Source organism: Gopherus evgoodei, chromosome 7, assembly GCF_007399415.2.
Source record: "Gopherus evgoodei ecotype Sinaloan lineage chromosome 7, rGopEvg1_v1.p, whole genome shotgun sequence".
Classification (NCBI taxonomy): domain Eukaryota; kingdom Metazoa; phylum Chordata; order Testudines; family Testudinidae; genus Gopherus; species Gopherus evgoodei.
Window position 1 is genome coordinate 32,284,962 of NC_044328.1, and position 17,990 is coordinate 32,302,951.

At 38.4% G+C, this 17,990-nt stretch overlaps 2 protein-coding genes across 4 annotated transcripts in view; both read right to left on the reverse strand.

Moving 5' to 3' along the window:
* The window catches only part of LOC115654547 (insulin-degrading enzyme-like), a 220,590-nt gene that overhangs the window by 155,067 nt on the left and 47,533 nt on the right, over window positions 1-17,990 (reverse strand).
* LOC115654546 (insulin-degrading enzyme) overlaps window positions 1-17,990 on the reverse strand; it is a 109,439-nt gene that overhangs the window by 45,596 nt on the left and 45,853 nt on the right. For all 3 annotated transcript variants that reach the window (XM_030568929.1, XM_030568930.1, XM_030568928.1), the window contains exons 11-14: window positions 14,532-14,635; window positions 9,008-9,110; window positions 7,512-7,634; window positions 4,680-4,762 (exon numbers count right to left, since the gene is read on the reverse strand). In XM_030568929.1, coding sequence (XP_030424789.1) covers window positions 4,680-4,762; window positions 7,512-7,634; window positions 9,008-9,110; window positions 14,532-14,635 — 413 coding nt within the window. The remainder of the gene's footprint in view (window positions 1-4,679; window positions 4,763-7,511; window positions 7,635-9,007; window positions 9,111-14,531; window positions 14,636-17,990) is intronic.

The following is a 17,990-nucleotide window of genomic DNA, read 5'->3' on the forward strand; positions in this document are numbered from 1 at the left end:
CAATGAATATTTATTATTCTTTTCTTGTGCATTAAGCAGGACTCCAATATGTATGTATAACTGCTAGGGGCAGCAGTGAGACATTCTGGCCTGTACTTCCATAGATACGTTATGCCACAGAGATCAACATTTTTGGGGGGGTCAAACCAAGGTATAACTGTTTCTTTTCTAGTACCTGATAGACAGGGAAGTAGATAGGAGAAAAGTGGTTTATGCTTAATCCAGATAAATTAGAAAGGATGCTGATAGATAGGAAGAAGTGGCTTTGAGAAATGGCAAAAAATGGGGTACACACCTTCTTTTGGAGGTGTATGTACAATCTTTGCCAGTACATTTCACAATCTAGGACAGGGGTCGACCTTTCAGAAGTGGTGTGCCGAGTCGTCATTTATTCACTCTGATTTAAGGTTTCACCTGCCAGTAATACATTTTAACGTTTTTAGGTCTCTTTCTATAAGTCTATATTATATAACTAAACTATTGTTGTATGTAAAGTAAATAAGGTTTTTAAAATGTTTAAGAAGCTTAATTTAAACTTAAATTAAAATGCAGAGCCCCCCAGACTGGTGGCCAGGACCCGGGCAGTGTGAGTGCCATTGAAAATTAGCTCGCGTGCCGCCTTTGGCACACATGCCATAGGTTCCCTACCCCTGATCTAGGAGTTCCAACTGAAGCCACTACTGCTCCTCAAGTCATAACTTTTGCAAACAGTGCCTTATTTCCAGGATGCTTAGCCTGGAAAACTGACAGTTCCTTTGTGATGCTGACCTAGCCACAGTGATTCACATTTTTATAACCTGCAGACTGGATTATTTTAAAAACACATTATTAAGGCTATATTTACAAAATACCCAGAAATTTCAGCTAATGCACAACAGAGTGAGGCAAGGCCCTCTAAACACGAACAGTACTCTCTACATGAAATTCAAGGTGCAAGCAATGATTTAAAAATGTAAATGCTGTGAGATCAAAGAAAACTCCCCTTCCTATGTCTGTCTTTCCATTGATGGCAGGGAATTCTCAGTGAAGGACCCAGGCCTTTTCAACCTGCTCTCTCCAGTGCTCTACCAGTGCTAAACTTTACCACACTTTAGGTCACCAGTATAAGACTTATCTGTTCAGACCTTTGAAAGCTTTCTGGCTGAGTTTAATAAGAGGACTGGGGATCAGCACTGGGATTTTCAAAGAAGCCTAAGTGAGTCAGACACTCAACTTCTGCTGAAAGTCAACAGGAACTAGTCACCTAACTCTCTTAAGCTTCTTTGAAAGTCCCAGCTTAGTTTCCTCCTCAAACCCCTCCCTCTGGTCAAATGGAGCAGACAGTTGCATCACTGGCCTTGAAGCTAAAATGCTAGCATTTGGCTATTTTACAATTTATTATTTTTATAAATGTAAAGCACTCTGTTGATCAATGATGCGTGCCAATATAAGTTTCCAAATAAACAAAATTCCAAAATAGACTATGCCCATTGAAAAAACAAACAAACAACAGCACCAAATTTTAATAGCCGTCTGCCTAAACCCTGGGAAATCTAAAATGTAGGCCTCCTGGTTTCCCTGCTAGTGTGAATGACTCTACAGCCACGTTAAACAAAAGGTTGGAAAACTTCCTTATTAAACCATTATTTTACTTCTCTTTTTAAAAATGACTGATTGTCAACATTTCTAAATCATTTTCTAGACAACACCCAAGGTATATTTAACACCCTATGGAGTGTCTGACAAGGCCTGCGGCCAGAGGCCTTTAATACAAGTTTCACATGATGCCTGCATCCCAGGGTTTCCAGAGTCTTCAACCCATCGAAGCTTCACAGAGTTCCATATCCTTGGTCCATGCTGAAAATTTTTGAGATGAGAGGGAATGATTGACTATCCTCATTTTCTTAGTTTTAATTTCATCAACACAACAGGTGCTGTTAGCATCATTCAGCCAAAAAGTGCTCCAGGGATCCTGGCTGCTCAGAGCTGCAGGCAGTAGAAATCTTCCTAAAGGATCAAAGGCTATATTCCAGACGACTTTTTGGGGGTATAGTGGGGTCTGATGTAATGAGGAAGACTATTTTTCAATAGTTTCCACTGAACTCCACTGATTCAAAGTAAACTCATTCGGGAACAGGTTATGGTGGCTCAAATCTTTTGCAAGGAAGGCAGACCTCTGAAGTAAGCCTCTTCACTATACCTCTGATCACAAAAATGTCAGTATTCTGCTCAAGAGAAAGAACAAAGACCGGAAAACCCTTGGATGCTTTCATCTTCCCATGGAGAAAGATTGATGTCCCACATTACTTCTTGTGACAGCAGTCCTGGCCAAGCTCAAGAGAGACAAATGTTCAATGTAACCTCATTGTCAAATATTAACACAGACAAATCTGGTTTCCACTTCTGTTGGAGATGATGGTGGTTAATCTCACCAAGCCACATATCTCCTCAGAATTGACCACATAAAATCAGGACACCTTCTTGATCCCATCTCTGGCTCCTCACCTCTGATCATTGCTCCTCAGAGGAGGAAGGTGGATCATTCTGGCATTTTAAATAGGGTATTTCAAGTCCTTCTAGCTGTTCAGAAAGAACATACCAGGAGAGTCTATGAATTTAACTGGCAAAAGGTTCGCAGTTTGTTGTGAATATGTCCAAGCAAATCTCTTCACTTGTTCAACATTAGAATACTTTTATTACTTTTTTCATTTGTTACACACTGGGTTGCAAATGGCGCCCCTCCCAGTTCATTAGGAAGCTATTTCACAGCCTTTCATAAACCTGTAGAAGATAAAACCTGTCTCTGTGCATTCCAAAGTGCCCAGTTTTGGACGCACATATTGCAGCGGGAATCTGTTGCAGCAGGTAGAAATGGAGAAAGAGGAGAAGGAAAGTTACTTACCTTTAATTCTTGTTTTTATAAGATAGGCAAGCCCAACAGATTAATATCTATGTCTAAGAAAATGGTAGGAGGATAAAATAGTAATTAGTTTGCTCTGTTTTGTACTTTCAGTGGTTGTCCTGTAGCTTGAAAAGCGAGGTAGAAAGAAAGGCAGTGTCTGGCCAGGCTAGTGGCCCCCATATTAGCAAACATTCTAATGACTTGGAACTTTGTAGTAAGTGAAACCTGACCTTGTCAGACAGCCAAGTATGATACAGACTGGTAATTTATTGCACCTAAATATTTAGAAAAGGAAATAAGTTTCCTCAGACTGGGTGCGTTGATAACTGTTTATATTCAAAGTATCTTCAGAAGGTAAGCATTACAGGCAAGTACTACAGTTTTTTCAGTCTTCACTCCCATGCCCTCATACAATATGCCTGAACTTGGAAGGTAACTACCACAAGGCCCTCTACACATATTATTTGCTATTTTCTAATGAAGGGAGCATGATCACTGTTGCTGTTTTTCACTGTTGTGTATGCAACAGATTTTCTTAGAATGGCTCTATATGATGATCTATTAATTTTGATTATATTATATGGATGGCAATTTTTTTATGCTGGATGTTTGTTAGGATACTGAAGAAACTCCTAAAGGTCTGCCAATAGCACCTACACCACACTCCTAATGGCGATTCAAGACAAACATTCAACCCATGAATGACTATAACATGTCTGTTAGTCTATAAGGTGCCACAGGATTCTTTGCTGCTTTTACAGATCCAGACTAACACGGCTACCCCTCTGATACTATAACATCTCATACTCTAATCTTTTAAAAACCATCACTCTGATCCATCAGGAAAAACAAGGAGAGGTTCTGAAATAATTTAGACGCTCTCTGGCCCAGCATGGGAATCATTGTCAAACGACATTCAACAGTCAATGCTGCTTCAAAACCAAGAGCTGAAAATGACTGCTCCAAAACAAAGATCCACAGCACTCGAAAGATTGACAGGTTTCCACATTCCCAGAACTATTTTCAGAGAATTCCAACTGGAAGTAAATCTCTTGCCTTGGCCTTTCTTGCCTTTATCAACTTTTTCAAATGGTACAACTCCCCATGAAGAAAATAATACAAGACCTGATTTAACTTTACTGTATATGCTGCCAATGTGATGTTATGTATCTTCATTTGGGATCCCCATATCTGTTGCTATCAAAGATGTGTCCCCCAAAATCTAAAAGTGACTTGATAACAGTCATAAAAATAAAAACTTTGAATAATGTTTAAATCTTATCTATGTATGCATTATAGAAGCTAAACAAAACCTACTCTGATTTGTGATTATATAAAAAGTATATAAAACCACATCAGCATAATATTTAATATGGAAAGTTCTACCATCAAATACTGAACTTGTAATTTATTCATAATTTAAAATAGAACATCTTTGAAACAGCAAAGCGAATAATAAGTAGTAGCTGTTGTCAGATGTGTTTCAGGTATAGCAAATAAAGGATTAATATATATTGTTTTGAGACTGGATTAAGTATTTAATGTTATTACCAGCTTCTCATAAATATTTATCTGAACACCCCCAACTGCTTCTTTCTTCAACTATTGCATAATATATGAGGTTTCCTGATGTGTTGTATTGTCTAATATTACCAAACCAGAATAAACCAGTACTCTAGATCATTTTGAAGAGTTAATGCATGCATGAAAGTTTCTGCAACTTAAATGAAGATTTCCTGTAAAGAATAAGAAATTTTTGGGAGTTCAATTAGTGTGACATACTTAATATACTGCATACCTGAAAAACTCAAAGTTGAGACAAGCTTTTGGCAAGAAGAATTTGTCATCTTGCTTGAACCATAGTTTGCTCATAGCGGTGTCCTGTGTCAAGAAAAAAAACGTTTAAATTTTTTTAACCTAAGACTTTATATTATGCTGTTTTACAAACTGCATTTTATCACGTCTACTCTCAGTTCACATTTATTCCTTAAATACATGTATACATAACTGGTGAACACAACCATCCGGCCTTGGAGTGAGATTCTCATCTCATTGGGCTCCTTTACGCCTGATATAAAGGAGCCCTAAAAACTCCATGTCTAGCTGGGAGAGGAACTGTGGAAGAAAGCCAAAAAGCTGCCATTGAGAAACTTTACAAGCTCTAGTGCAGGGATGTGCCAGGACAGGGCTGAATCATACAGAACTGTGGATATTATGGGTAATGTGTGGCTAATAGGTCAGAGTAGAGAGCCTGCTGTAACTCACTCCAGAGAGCAGCTGAGGAGAAGGAGGACACAAAGATGGCTTAAAGTCACCATAGCTGTCCCATTCCCTCCACCCTTAGCACTGGGCCCGCAGACCCCCAATACTTCAGGCTAAGTATATTATTTCTTAATCACCAGTCTCTTAATAAAATTTATCAACACACATTACACTCTTATAACAAGACTGAAAACAAAAATATCCATCCATCCATTTATAAACAGGAAAATATAGTGATTAAAAAAAGACAGTCCTCTAAAGTTTTATTTTAAAATTCTCAGTGGAGGAAAAAATTCAAAAGAACTGCAAACAAACTCATGCAAAACAGACAATCTTCATATTTTAACCCTAGCTATCATTTCTCTCCCGCCCTCTTTATATATTTTAATTTCCATATACGGTGAAAGAGGTAACATTGTTATGGCAGGCTGATTTTGTAGGGATGGGGCATTCTTTAAACATCTGTTTGTCGCTGCTCATAGGTTTGGAATGCCAGTAAGTCCAAGAAGGAGATGGACTAGTGAGCAGAGTGAAAGTGGGACCATCAAAGATACGCAATAAATACATGTTATTGCATGGCTTTTTAATTTATAACATAGACAATCACCTTTACCACTACCACAAATGCTATAGCGTATAAAATTTAACACAAATATATTTACTTTTCACATGCTTTTTACATATAAAAACTAAGCATTCTCCCTCACTGCCCATCTCCTCATACACAACCCCTCATTTACAATGCAATACTGAATTTTCCACATAACAGAAATTCTCATTCTAGTAATATTACTGCTACTATACAAAATTCACAATAAATTCTCTGCTGGTAGGAACAGAATAGTAAAATGGCAGTTACTGTGTCCATTGTGGCAGTTCAAGAAGCTTTGAAAAAAAAATTTTTTTTTTTAAGCAAAAAGAGTTAAAAAGCAAATCAAGTTTCAAAAGCTGTGATGAACTAACCCGGTTCATATCAAATGGTTTCTTTTGGCATGCTGCTAGCTTCTCAAGTTTTTGTAGAATTTAAGCTTTAATTTAAAAAAAGTGTCTAGCCTTTGTTCTTGTGAAGATAGCTTTCTGAAAGCAGAATATAGTCTTGTTTACTGAACCTGATGTCCATCCCAATTCAACTCTATGACTCTAATTCAGGAAAGCACTTACGCTCAGACTTAAGTCATCCCTGTTCATGACAGCATGTACGCATATGCTTACATCCCAACGAGCTGGAACTTAAGCACATTTTAAGTGCTGCTCTGAATAGATATACTTTCCTGATTGGAAGTCTATGTTCACTTCAAATTCAAAAGACATCAATGTAGATTACAATATTTTACTGCTACTCACTGATGCACAAATATTCATCTCCTGAATTATCTACTGTGGTTTCATGTCACAGAAATTAGAGACTGAAGAGATCTATTAGATTTGGTGTCCTGCCAGCATACATGCTTTCAATATCTCTGGAAAAGCAACAGTGAGAAAACCATAGAGCAGCAGCTCTCAACCTTTACAGACTACTGTAGCCCTTTCAGGAGTCTGATATGTCTTGTGTACCCCCAAGTTACAGTTCACTTAAAAACTACTTGCTTACAAAATCAGACAAAAAACCCCAAAAAGTCTCACAGCACACCATTACTGAAAAATTGCTCATTTTCATCTTTTAATTATAAAATGATTGGAATATAAATCTTATACTTACATTTCAGTATATAGTACAACAGCAATATAAATAAGTCATTGTCTGTATGAAATTTGATCTGTACTGACTTCACTAGCACTTTTTATGTGGCCTGTTGTAAAACTAGGCAAATATTTAGATGAGTTGATGTAAACCCTGGAAGACCTCTATGTACCCCCAGAGGTACATGTATCCCTGGTTGAGAACCACTGTCATAGAGAACTCCCAGGTGTGCTAGATAAGCTATGTTCATTACGTGATCCAGCAGCAACAGGACGGAGTTGCAGATGGTTCATCCTACATCCAACTCAGCAAAGCTCATCACTCTTGAAAGAGAAACTATTTCTTGACTCTAAATAGATGAGAAATTATTTTCTGGTACTCAGAAATGTTGAACTTTGCTGAAAGTGTGAGGGGGGACCTTGCTTGCTGCTACCAGAAAGGTAGGGAGCAGACAGGTGTCTTTGCTTGCAATTGCAAGCTCTCTTCATGCACAGCTTCAATGGAATGACCTTTTCTACTTTCTGACTTACTAACAAATGCTCAAAAAAAAAATCTGTATGAATAAGCTATATATGACAGGTTAATCTAGATAATTTTAAAGCTTTTATCAGGGAATAATAGTTAACCTTCCAACAAGCTAGCTGGCTGACATAACTTCCATTTGATGTAAGTAATACATATCCTTACCTTGATAAGAGCAGGGTACTGTGGTGCATCCTTTTCTAGTGGCAAAATTTCAAAGTTAGTCGGAATAAACTCATTCTTCATTGGAAGCTTGAATTTCCCATTTAGGTCAGCATTTTGCCATTTCTGGATAAAGAACAGTATGGTTATTAGTAAATTTCTGACTAGCAGATGGATATATACTTAAATCCTGTAGCTCTGTAACAGAAAACTGAAAACCAGCAGAAAAATGTCTGAACTGGGGAAGGAGGTGGGAGAAGGCCAGTCAATAGGAGAGAGTTCTCTGAACGAGGGAAATGGGAAAGTAAAAGATCATTAGAAAAGGTATATAGGGGCAGGGAATCTTTCTCCATTCCCAATTTCAGCTCTGTGCATCCTCTTGTGTTTGGCTCAATAAAAGCACCACATAAAATGTATACATAGAAATTCTTCCAGCTTTGGTTCTACTTGTTCAATTAAATATGCTGAATATTGTGAGGAATTTCTCGACTATTTCTGTTCTAAGCAGATTAGGATGTGTGGCCTGACAGAGCCTTAGTATTTCTTTCGGGCATACTAGAAGGCCAACTCATTTTAAAGTGGATAGATAATTTTATCTGATGAGGGTTGTTTCACCCTTCCCTCTTTTTTCTAAGGTTTTCGTTTACAGAAGTCCACTAAATTTTGCACAATATATTCATTCTATAAACTTGAGAAAAAACATACATACATTTTGAATCAGCCTCAGAACCACAGTTAAATGTCATGATATTTCCATTATAAATTCCTTTTTCAGGACAATTATAGTTCATAAAAGATACTTTAGCGTAAGTGTAATTATATAATTTTTAAAATTCACTTCTTTGTAGCAAAACAAAAATTTTTATTTTATGTTGGATCTGTTTTTACAGAAAAAAGAAAATTAGTTTATAGTCAAGTCAGAAATCCTTGTCTTCTAAATAAAACTATCTTTACAAACAAAATGTTGTTGATCAATAGTTTTTAGCACTGAAAACAATTAAATTGCCCACGTTGTTTTTAAAAAAAAGGGTTGAAAAATCCAGGCCCTATTGAAGTCAATTGCACAACTACTATTGTCTTCGATATGGCTAGGATTTCAGACAAAAATTCACACAGAGGGCCAATCAGAAGTCAGTAGGAGTTTTACCATTAACTCCAAGGTCCAGAACAAATAAGCCACAAGTTTTTCGTAACTTAAAGTATGTATTGCATATTATCGAGGCGTTACAAAGAAAATGTGCAAAGACCCATTGATTTCAATGGATTTGATTTATAGCTACCATAACAACGTACCTCAATGTACTATTTTGTAGCATGCAATGAAAAGTCTTGAAACACTTTTAAATGAGGGTCTAATCTCCATTGCTGCTGAATAGACTGAAATATCATTGCTAATGGCAGTTGTAAGTGCAAATTCTCCTTTCCATTAATAGGAAAATTAAATCTAGATGCAAAAATTTTATTTCAGAAATGGAAATTCAGTAATTATTTTAACATGCCTGGATGACTTCATCAGAAATTGCTTCTTGCTTATACTGTGTTCCATACCACTCTTCCGTTCGATCAGTTTTTCCTTCAAAAGATTTAGAAACTATTGCAACCCTAAAAACAAACAGACAAAAATCAAAAACACTTAGGTACCAAAATACTTTACCAACAAATATACAAAGTAGTGTGAGAGATCATTTCACTCACAACTGAAATGCAGTCATCTCCAGCATGGAACTTAGAAGCTGTTCAAGACGCATACTGCCTGCAACTGAACACCATCTCCAAATGAAACCGCAGGAATACTTAGGCCAACAGTATGCATGTACCCAAATTTAACACACAATCATAAGCCCTTAATCATAAACTTTCAATTTGTACTTGTTCAGCCACAATAATTTTACGGTTGAGAGCAAATGAAGCTCTAGAGGTCAGGATTGTGTGCAAACTTGCATGCAATTTCTGATCTCTTAATTCTCCATCTTTGTTTTATGATTTGCATTGAGCAGTTTCAAAACAATGATCCTAAGATATCCTATACAAAATCTGTAATATGACTACTGCATTTTTCTCAACACCTACATCAGAGACCAAATTATTAAAGTAGTAAATGTACAAAGATAGGATTTTCAATATACACATTTTATGCATGACCTAGTTTATAACCACACAGATTTAGGTCCTAATCCTGCATGCCGAACCCTGTATGCAGAGTTACACATAAATTGCTGTTTATTGGTTAGCAATGGACTTCTTCACTGTGGTAGCAGTTTATTTTACACTTTCTAAATCAATACACATTGTCAATCAGAAACCTACAAAAGACATGGCCAAGAGGAGGAAATCTAGAATAAAAGAGGAGAAACAGTACAAGTAACTAATTACAAACCAAGAAGTTTTCAAAAGTGTTCACACTAAGTGCCAAGAAAATAAAACCTTGAATTCTATAACAGTTTTTACTGCAAAATAGTATATTCAACAAAGAAGCTCAACAGGAATTAAAAATTAGATTAAAAGGAACATAAAATTTATGAGAATTCTGAAACAGTTATTGCATATCCAGAAAGGTCATATCTTCATTATCTTCTTCATAAATTCAACATTTCATAGAGATGTTTAATAGCAAAATAATTAACAAAATGTCAAACTTTGTGCAGATGGTTAAAACACACACTAAGACACATGTGCTGTGTATATTCTATTAAACTACGATGAGCTCTTCAAGCTAGGGACAGTCTCCTATGTGATTGTACCACACAACTGGGTACTGATCCCATAGGAGGGATGTGGACCTTTACCAGTATCAAATAAATAATAATGACTATGTTTCTTGTGAAGAATTTATTTTATAAAATGCAGTAGAAAAGTTTCAATGTATGGAATGTTAGTGTTCTTAATGTGCACTGATTTACATCTAACTATTCTACTAACTAATGGATTATGTGACCACATTTTTAGTGGGGCATGGAGGGGAAATTTGGAATATATTATACATAACTTCAAATACAATGTTTCATTCATTCTAGAAGTAAAAATTCAGAAATGCTTGTGAAATTAGTTTGTGCCTTCTAACAAAGGCACATCAGGGGGTGAGGGTGTCACCTGATGTAGTAAATGATAGGCTTTTATTTTATTTTATTTTATTTTATTTTTAAAGGAAATACTCCCCTACCCGCAACATCTAGAGTCACTACCACAGAATATCACCAGAAGTTCAAATACTGAAGCAGGATTTGTACAGTAGGCTAGATAATTTTGAAACCAATATTTCTAGTCAGGCATGCTAAGGAGGGATGATCAAATCTCATGCTTCAGGGATACAAATAATTACTGCAGGGGTCAGGAAGCTAATTTTTACTTCCCACCTCAAAAACCATTGGTCAACTGGCATTTTAAAAAAAAAAAAAAAAAAAAAGGTTATTCAGAAATAGTAGCTTGAGACAATTATCAGAGACAGAATACTGATCTGATTTGCCATAGCAAATGCAATGGTCTTATAAACATTTTTATTCCAATCATATACAAAACTGACTCATGCCCTCATATATATTTAGTGTGTATTTTTATCTTTTAATATAATATATAAATTAAAAGGAGGAATGTTAAAAAGCAATAAGTAGCAGAGAGGAAAGCCTTTCATCATTAGAGAAGTATTTGTCCTCACAACACAGCAGATACTTACCCACTTACCACGATAAAACCTGCTAGAGATATTACTGATTATACAGAAATGTGCCACAGCTATATAATTCAATTACATTTTACAATCTGACTTGGACAGCTGGTGAAGAAGCTCTGTTGTTTAGAAATGAAGTTGCTAAGAGACTATGAAAAATTAAAAAAAGGTCTTTCAGAATTTGATGTGCTTCTCAGACTTCTTTTTAATGACCTTTTTTTTCCCCTTTTAAAGCATCCTACTGAACCTAAATATTACTTCATAAAATAATTGTTATAAACTAGATAAAATTCCATGGACTCTACTAGCTGAGCAACAAAACCAAGGTGTTGGATTTCTTCAGAACTACAGCGGTGCATAGGTCCATATTTCACCTCCCCCACCTTAGAGACTAAATGCCCCAGAGAACTAGTAGAGATACACTCATCTATCACACTGGTGGGTGGGAGAGGTGACAGAGAGACACAAACAAACTAGAATCTTTTTGAGAGAACAGCTGGTACATTACAGTCAATAATAGCTAAATAGATCTGGCAGAGATCAAGCTAAAGTCCTGGGAAATCACACTGAGATATATGGATACCAGGTGTAAAAAAACTGAACAGATTCTGGGTACCTATGAGGGGGCCTGTGCAGTTGTGAAAGCTTAGAAATACAGTAAATAAAGTATTTGACAATATTATCTGATAGGTAGACAGCATCAGATGAAAACTGAGAAAATTCCTCCTCTCTCTCCATTTGAGGAACCTAGAGATTAGCGATGCCCTCAGTTGAGAGAGGCAAATTTCTGGAGCAATTAGCCACTGGTCCATTGTTTTGCCTTCTCATTTAGTAATTTGTAGAGTTTAGAAGATTTGGCTGCGAATAAGCAGAGTGAGGTGCTTGTAGAGACAAAGTGCTGTTAGTTACCTGCTGCATGGTTAACAGCTTCAGAACAACTGCATTATCCAGCTTTTTCTGAAAGCTCAAAGGAAGTAACTCTAGCTCCTCCAAAAGTGAGGCATTACCTTCTGTAACTTGATAATAGTTCAGTATAAGAAAGTAGGTCATTATGGACAAAATGCCTTCCACGTTCACATAGTTCCTCTTAGAGACTGTCCTTGTTAGATAGGTCACGCCTGATTAAGTCAAAATTGCAAGAAACAGCAGGGACAGAAATGGAATGTTGGAAAGTTCTAGGTTAGTGCTTTTCATTAAAAACGCAACTCACAATATTTAAGGATACATTGTCAGATGGGACAAAGGGCGTAGGAATGTTTTTAGCTTTTAATGGTGGAACCAAGGAGGCCTTAATAGTAGGTCTTTTTCTAATAAATGCAGGTATTTGCCTGAGGATGGCAAAAATGAAAGAGTTCTCTAGACGTGCTCTTGCAAGATGCAAAGATCTTGACTATCAGAAAAAGTAGGTGAGGCAGGAAGGAGAGACAAGGAGAAAAAGTCACATTCCCAAGGCCAAGTCCTATCTTGGAAGCCTAGGGAACTATCTGAACATAAAGCTGTTTTGTTGTTGAACTCTAGCTTCCTCGCTAGCTTAATTTGAGGCTGATGTTTGTTGCCTTGGAGAACACCAAAACAATGGCTGGGGGTACGTCCACGCTACCCACCGGATTGGCGGGTAGTGATCGATCTATCGGGGATCGATTTATCGTATCTCGTCTAGACACAATAGATTGATCTCCGAACACGCTCCCCCACAACTCCGGAACTCCACCAGGGTGAGAGGCGGAAGCGGAGTCAACGAGGGAGCAGCGGCCGTCGATCTCGCATCGTGAGGACAAGAGGTAAGTCGATCTAAGACACATTGACTTCAGCTACGCTATTCTTGTAGCTGAAGTTGCGTATCTTAGATCTATCCCCGCTCCAGTGTAGACCAGGCCTGGGAGGTTTATCATAAGAAGTATTAGAGACCTAGTCAGGCTGGTTTACACTGCCCTGCTACAAATGGAGTAGCTATGGGTGTGTCTAGCTTGGCTAGTTACTTTTTTCAGGAGCATATAATGGCTGTTACGATGAAGAGGAAAACATATCTCTACACTGCAATTAAACACCCATGACTGTCCAGGTTTTAGCAGACTCGGGGTCACAGGGCTCAGGCTATGGGGCTGTAAAATTGTGGGGTAGACATTCGGGCTGGGGCTGCAGCCCAAAGCTCTGGGACCCCACGAGTGGGATGGTCCCAGACATCTATACTGCAATTTTGAAGCCTCGCAGCCCAAGTCATGCAAACCCAAGTCAGCTGACATGGTTCAGCTGCAGGTGTTTAAACTGCAGTATAGACGTATACCCTACACGTTTTCCTCTTAACCATAACAGCCATTTTGTGCTCCTGAAAAAGTACCAAAGGGAAATTCTGGAAGTAAAAGGGAGAGTTAAAAACTCATGCTACTCAGTCCATGCACTCACAAGAGCAAAACTGGGGAAAGTAACAGTGCAAAACTGTTGATAATGTCTGCTAAAGGGAAGTCTACCGCTAGAATTAATTATGTTTTGTTTCTTGAGCACTCAAATGTTTGCTAGGCATTACATAAACAAATAAGGCGGCAATTTGCCTGTCTAGGGAGCTTACGATTTAAATATATGACAAGATGTAACAGCTAAGAGCAACAAATAATAGCATAGCAGAAGAGTTACATATACAAAATTACGCAGTTAAGTACGCCCCATGCGCATTTTAAAAATTAGCAAGATACGTTACATTACTTTTCTTTCACAAAAGGTGTCATGAGACCCTTCACTTTCATCCAGTCAGCCAAAGTCAAGAAGAAACAACATTTTAACTGAAGTTTGCACTCCTGTCCTCTCGCTGTACACTTCACTGTAAACTAAGGGTAAGGGCCAAGTCCTAATATGGGACATGATCCCTTGGCTCAACCGCTACCAACCGAACCAAATCAACCCAGATTTATGATAGATTTACAGAAATGTGGACATAGACATACCGGCAAGTTTAAAAGGCAAAATAAACCAACAACTGATGGGTAGCCCTAACTGCATGCTAATAAAAATAAAAATGCAAAATCCCCTAACACATGTGTGAAAAGTAGCCACATGATTAGTGACCCTGGCATGTGACAACTGTCTAATTTTTTTTTTTAACTGTGACATGGCACATATCCAAGTGGATAAACAAATAAGAACTAGCTTGTCTTACCACAATTCCTGTGTGCTACGCCTCTATCACCCTGTCACAATTCTTAGCACAAATGGATCAAATAAAGTCACCCAAATACTTGGTCTCATTGTTTACTTTCATTTCCCCATCTGTCTGTGTTAGTAGTAGTAGTTACATTCACTTATTCATTTATTTTCATCACAGAATATTTGGTTTAAAATATAAAAGTTATTGCAGAGTAACTTACCGGACATTTTCTGGCCTCAATTTATCCAGCACCATCTCTATTAAATCAGGCCTAAATTCTTCAAGTAAATATTCAGCAGCAAGCACTTCTTCTATGGGATAATACTAAAATAATAATAATTTAAAAAAAAAATTTTAAAAACCTTTTGAACAGAAAACATTTTAAAGCAAAAAAAAAAAAAAAAAAGGCCTTATTGCATTAAGCTAAAATGGAATTTAAAACTAATTATTATGACGAACAGAGAGCTTTTATATTAGGTTCTGTATACATTATTATACGGTAATCTAATAAGCCAACCTAACTATCGTGGTTATTAATATAAAACTAAGTAAAAATAATATGATAAGATAGTGACCCCTGGAGGATATTTTTAAAGTTAAAAGCAGCAAACACTATGTGTACACAGACTCAAGAATTCAAGTTTCAGAACTCTAAAATGATCCTTATACCTGTAACTTAGCTAATTTTTCAAATAAAAGAACATGTCCAGTATCTAAGAACATGATATATACTGCTACAGTAATTTGGGGTTTTCAAATATTTCTTTAGAACGCCAAGTAATACAATCATTTTCCTTAAGATTCTACAGAGTAAGCTGGATTTACAGGAAAAGTTAATTTTTGGACTGTGTGTTCAATGGGCACAAAGTGAGGTACAAATTGCAACCTCTGCAGGCAGTGATGGTGGAGTTAGGATTCAAACTGGGGAAGGCAAGCAAGCTATTGCAAGGATTTCACCAGGTAACAGCACAACCATGTGTTACTGGTCCACCTCTGTGCCTATTCACAGAGCATATGGGTTGCTACTGCCCGCAGATATAGAGACTTAGCTCTTTAGCTCAAGCTGTAGTAGCACGACTTTAGGTCTAAGATCCCCCATTGAGTCTCTGGTGTGTATGCCAAAGGAGTGACAATGGCACCTGTACTTTCCTGCTGGGATCTCTATCATTGCCTAACAATGGAAACTGCCTGGGGGAGCTACTGAAATCAGTGCATCTCCTAGACAGCCTGGCTATGGCTCTGCTGTCTGTCAGGCTGGACTTGCCTAATTTCTGATGGTGCCAGTTTGGCTCCTTCAGACCCCAGAAGCTGTTAGCAGCTAAGCCCTGTCCCCCCACTCCTGCTGTGCGGAGATGGGTTACATAGGGGAAGGGACACCCTGACATCAGCATCCTCCCCTTCCCACTTCCACATAGTACAGCAAGCAAGGGGGTCCTGGGAGCAGCTGGTCTGGGGCTCCAAGGGAGAGGGCAGGAGCAGCACGGCTGCAGAACAGCAAGGGGGGGGACACCTGAACACACATCGCCAGATGTGCACAGCTCTGCTAATCAAGTGCACAACACTTGATTGACTCTTGGGCAGCTGCATGGTTTAAAGGGAACACAGCCAGCAGAATGGAGCACCCAATGACATAGGGTATCAAATGTCTCTTGGCCAGTCATGTCTGGTCAGAGGCTGGAACCCTGCTCTTCTAGGCTTGAATCTGGAGCTGCATCTACCCTGTGCTACAGAGACTCCCACGGAACCTCTAACTCATCAGAAGAGAAGCCTGGATCCCAGACTACCAGCTGAATCAATGGTACTGATGGCTGCTCCTCAAGCCTGGCAGATGGGATGCAGAGGTGTAGCGAGCACCCTCCGTACCCTCCGACCGGAGGGGGCCCCGCAAGGAAGGGGGCCCCAAAAGGTGGCAAAAAAAATGTAAGGTATAACTAGGTAAATGACATTTATTGATGCTATTGCACAATCCATGTCGGTTTTACTGACAAAACTGTGAAGTCATTATGATACATCATAATGCTATTGGCTACATCAGTCGTCTGTCGGTCAGTTTCAAATTTTAGTTGGACCCATTCAAAGAATGTGTATTTGCGTTCATAATGGCGGTCGGCGGATAAATGTTATTAATTTAGTTGTTTAGTTTTTTATCATTTCCAACGCAGAAGCGTGCTTTGTGATGTCTAAGAGAATGTACAAGAGCGGAGCTAGTAAACGAAAGGCAGCAGAAGATGCCGAGAAGGAACTTGAGAAAATTCCAAAGTTGTCAATGTATTTTGCGCTGCAATCCAACGTACACGTACAGGCACATGAAACGGACAGTGCGAGCAGCGACGAATCGTATCCAGAAGTATCCAGAAGTGCTTCAAGTGAGGTCGAAGGTGAAGCCAGTTGTTCTACCAAACAAACTCTGACAGATATTCCAGCTGCTGCCGGGAAAGAAGTATCTGAATCTGAACCACTGACTGATGATCCAGGAGATTGGCCGTCTATAATATCGGACAGGCAAGTGTGTGACATTGTTGCACGTGGCCCACCGCAGCAGAATGAAGTTACGAATTTCCATTTAACGAGGAAAGGCGGAGGTTCACAAGTACTCATTTCTATCGAACCATGGCAAATGGCGAGAAAATAAGACGTTCATGGTTAATGTACTCAGTTCAGAAAGAGGCCATTTTTTGTTTTTATTGTAAATTATTTGGCACTGGCGACATACCGCTACGTCGTGGAACATCTGCTTGGAAAGCACTGTCAAAAAGACTTCAGCAGCATGAAACAGGCAAAGGTCATCAAGACTTTACTTCTTCACTTTACGTTGGGATATACTTCAAGAACATATGCCAATATCTGCTAAAGGGTTATCGGACACTCGTTGGGAGTTGAGAATTGATGCTGTGAAGCCATTGCGTTATCACCTTGAAGAATTGTGCAATGCTTTGTCATCTTTGCGAGAATATGCGCTCGAAAAGAAAGATGGCAATACAGCAATAGAAGCCGGTGAGCTTTTAGACCATGTTACTATGTGGCCTTTTGTTCTGACTGTGTACACGTGGTACGATATACTATTACACGTCAATAAAACCAGCAAATTAATTCAGTCACCAGATGTGTCAATTGACGTACTGCAGGCAGAAGTCGGTGCTACAATTAAGTTTTTGGAAGACTATCGAAATACAGGATATATCTCTGTGGTCACAAATGCACGTGAAATAGCAGAGTATATGGGTATTGAGCAGGTGTTTCCAGAAACCAGGGTGCGACGTAAGAAGAGAACGTTTGATTACCAATGTGCTGATGATTCGAGTCGTCTTTCTGCCGAAGAAAAATTCAAATTGCAGTTCTTTCTTGTTCTCACTGATCAGGCCATATCTTCTGTTTCGTCACAATTTGACCAACTCTTGGAGTGGTATAAGTTATTTGGATTTCTGTACAACGCTAACAGCCTGAAGCAGTGTCACAGAGAAAATGAACTGGAGAATCACAGCAAAAATTTTGAAAGAAAAATGGGAGACATTGATGCCAACGAACTCACAATGGAATTGAATCGTTTTACTTATGTCATCGAGAAAGAGAGAAGATTTTTCACTGCAAACAATTTTTTAACGTACATATACAAGAACAGCCTTCAGGAGATATATCCGAATCTTTGCATTTGCATCAGAATTCTTCTGACCACACCAGT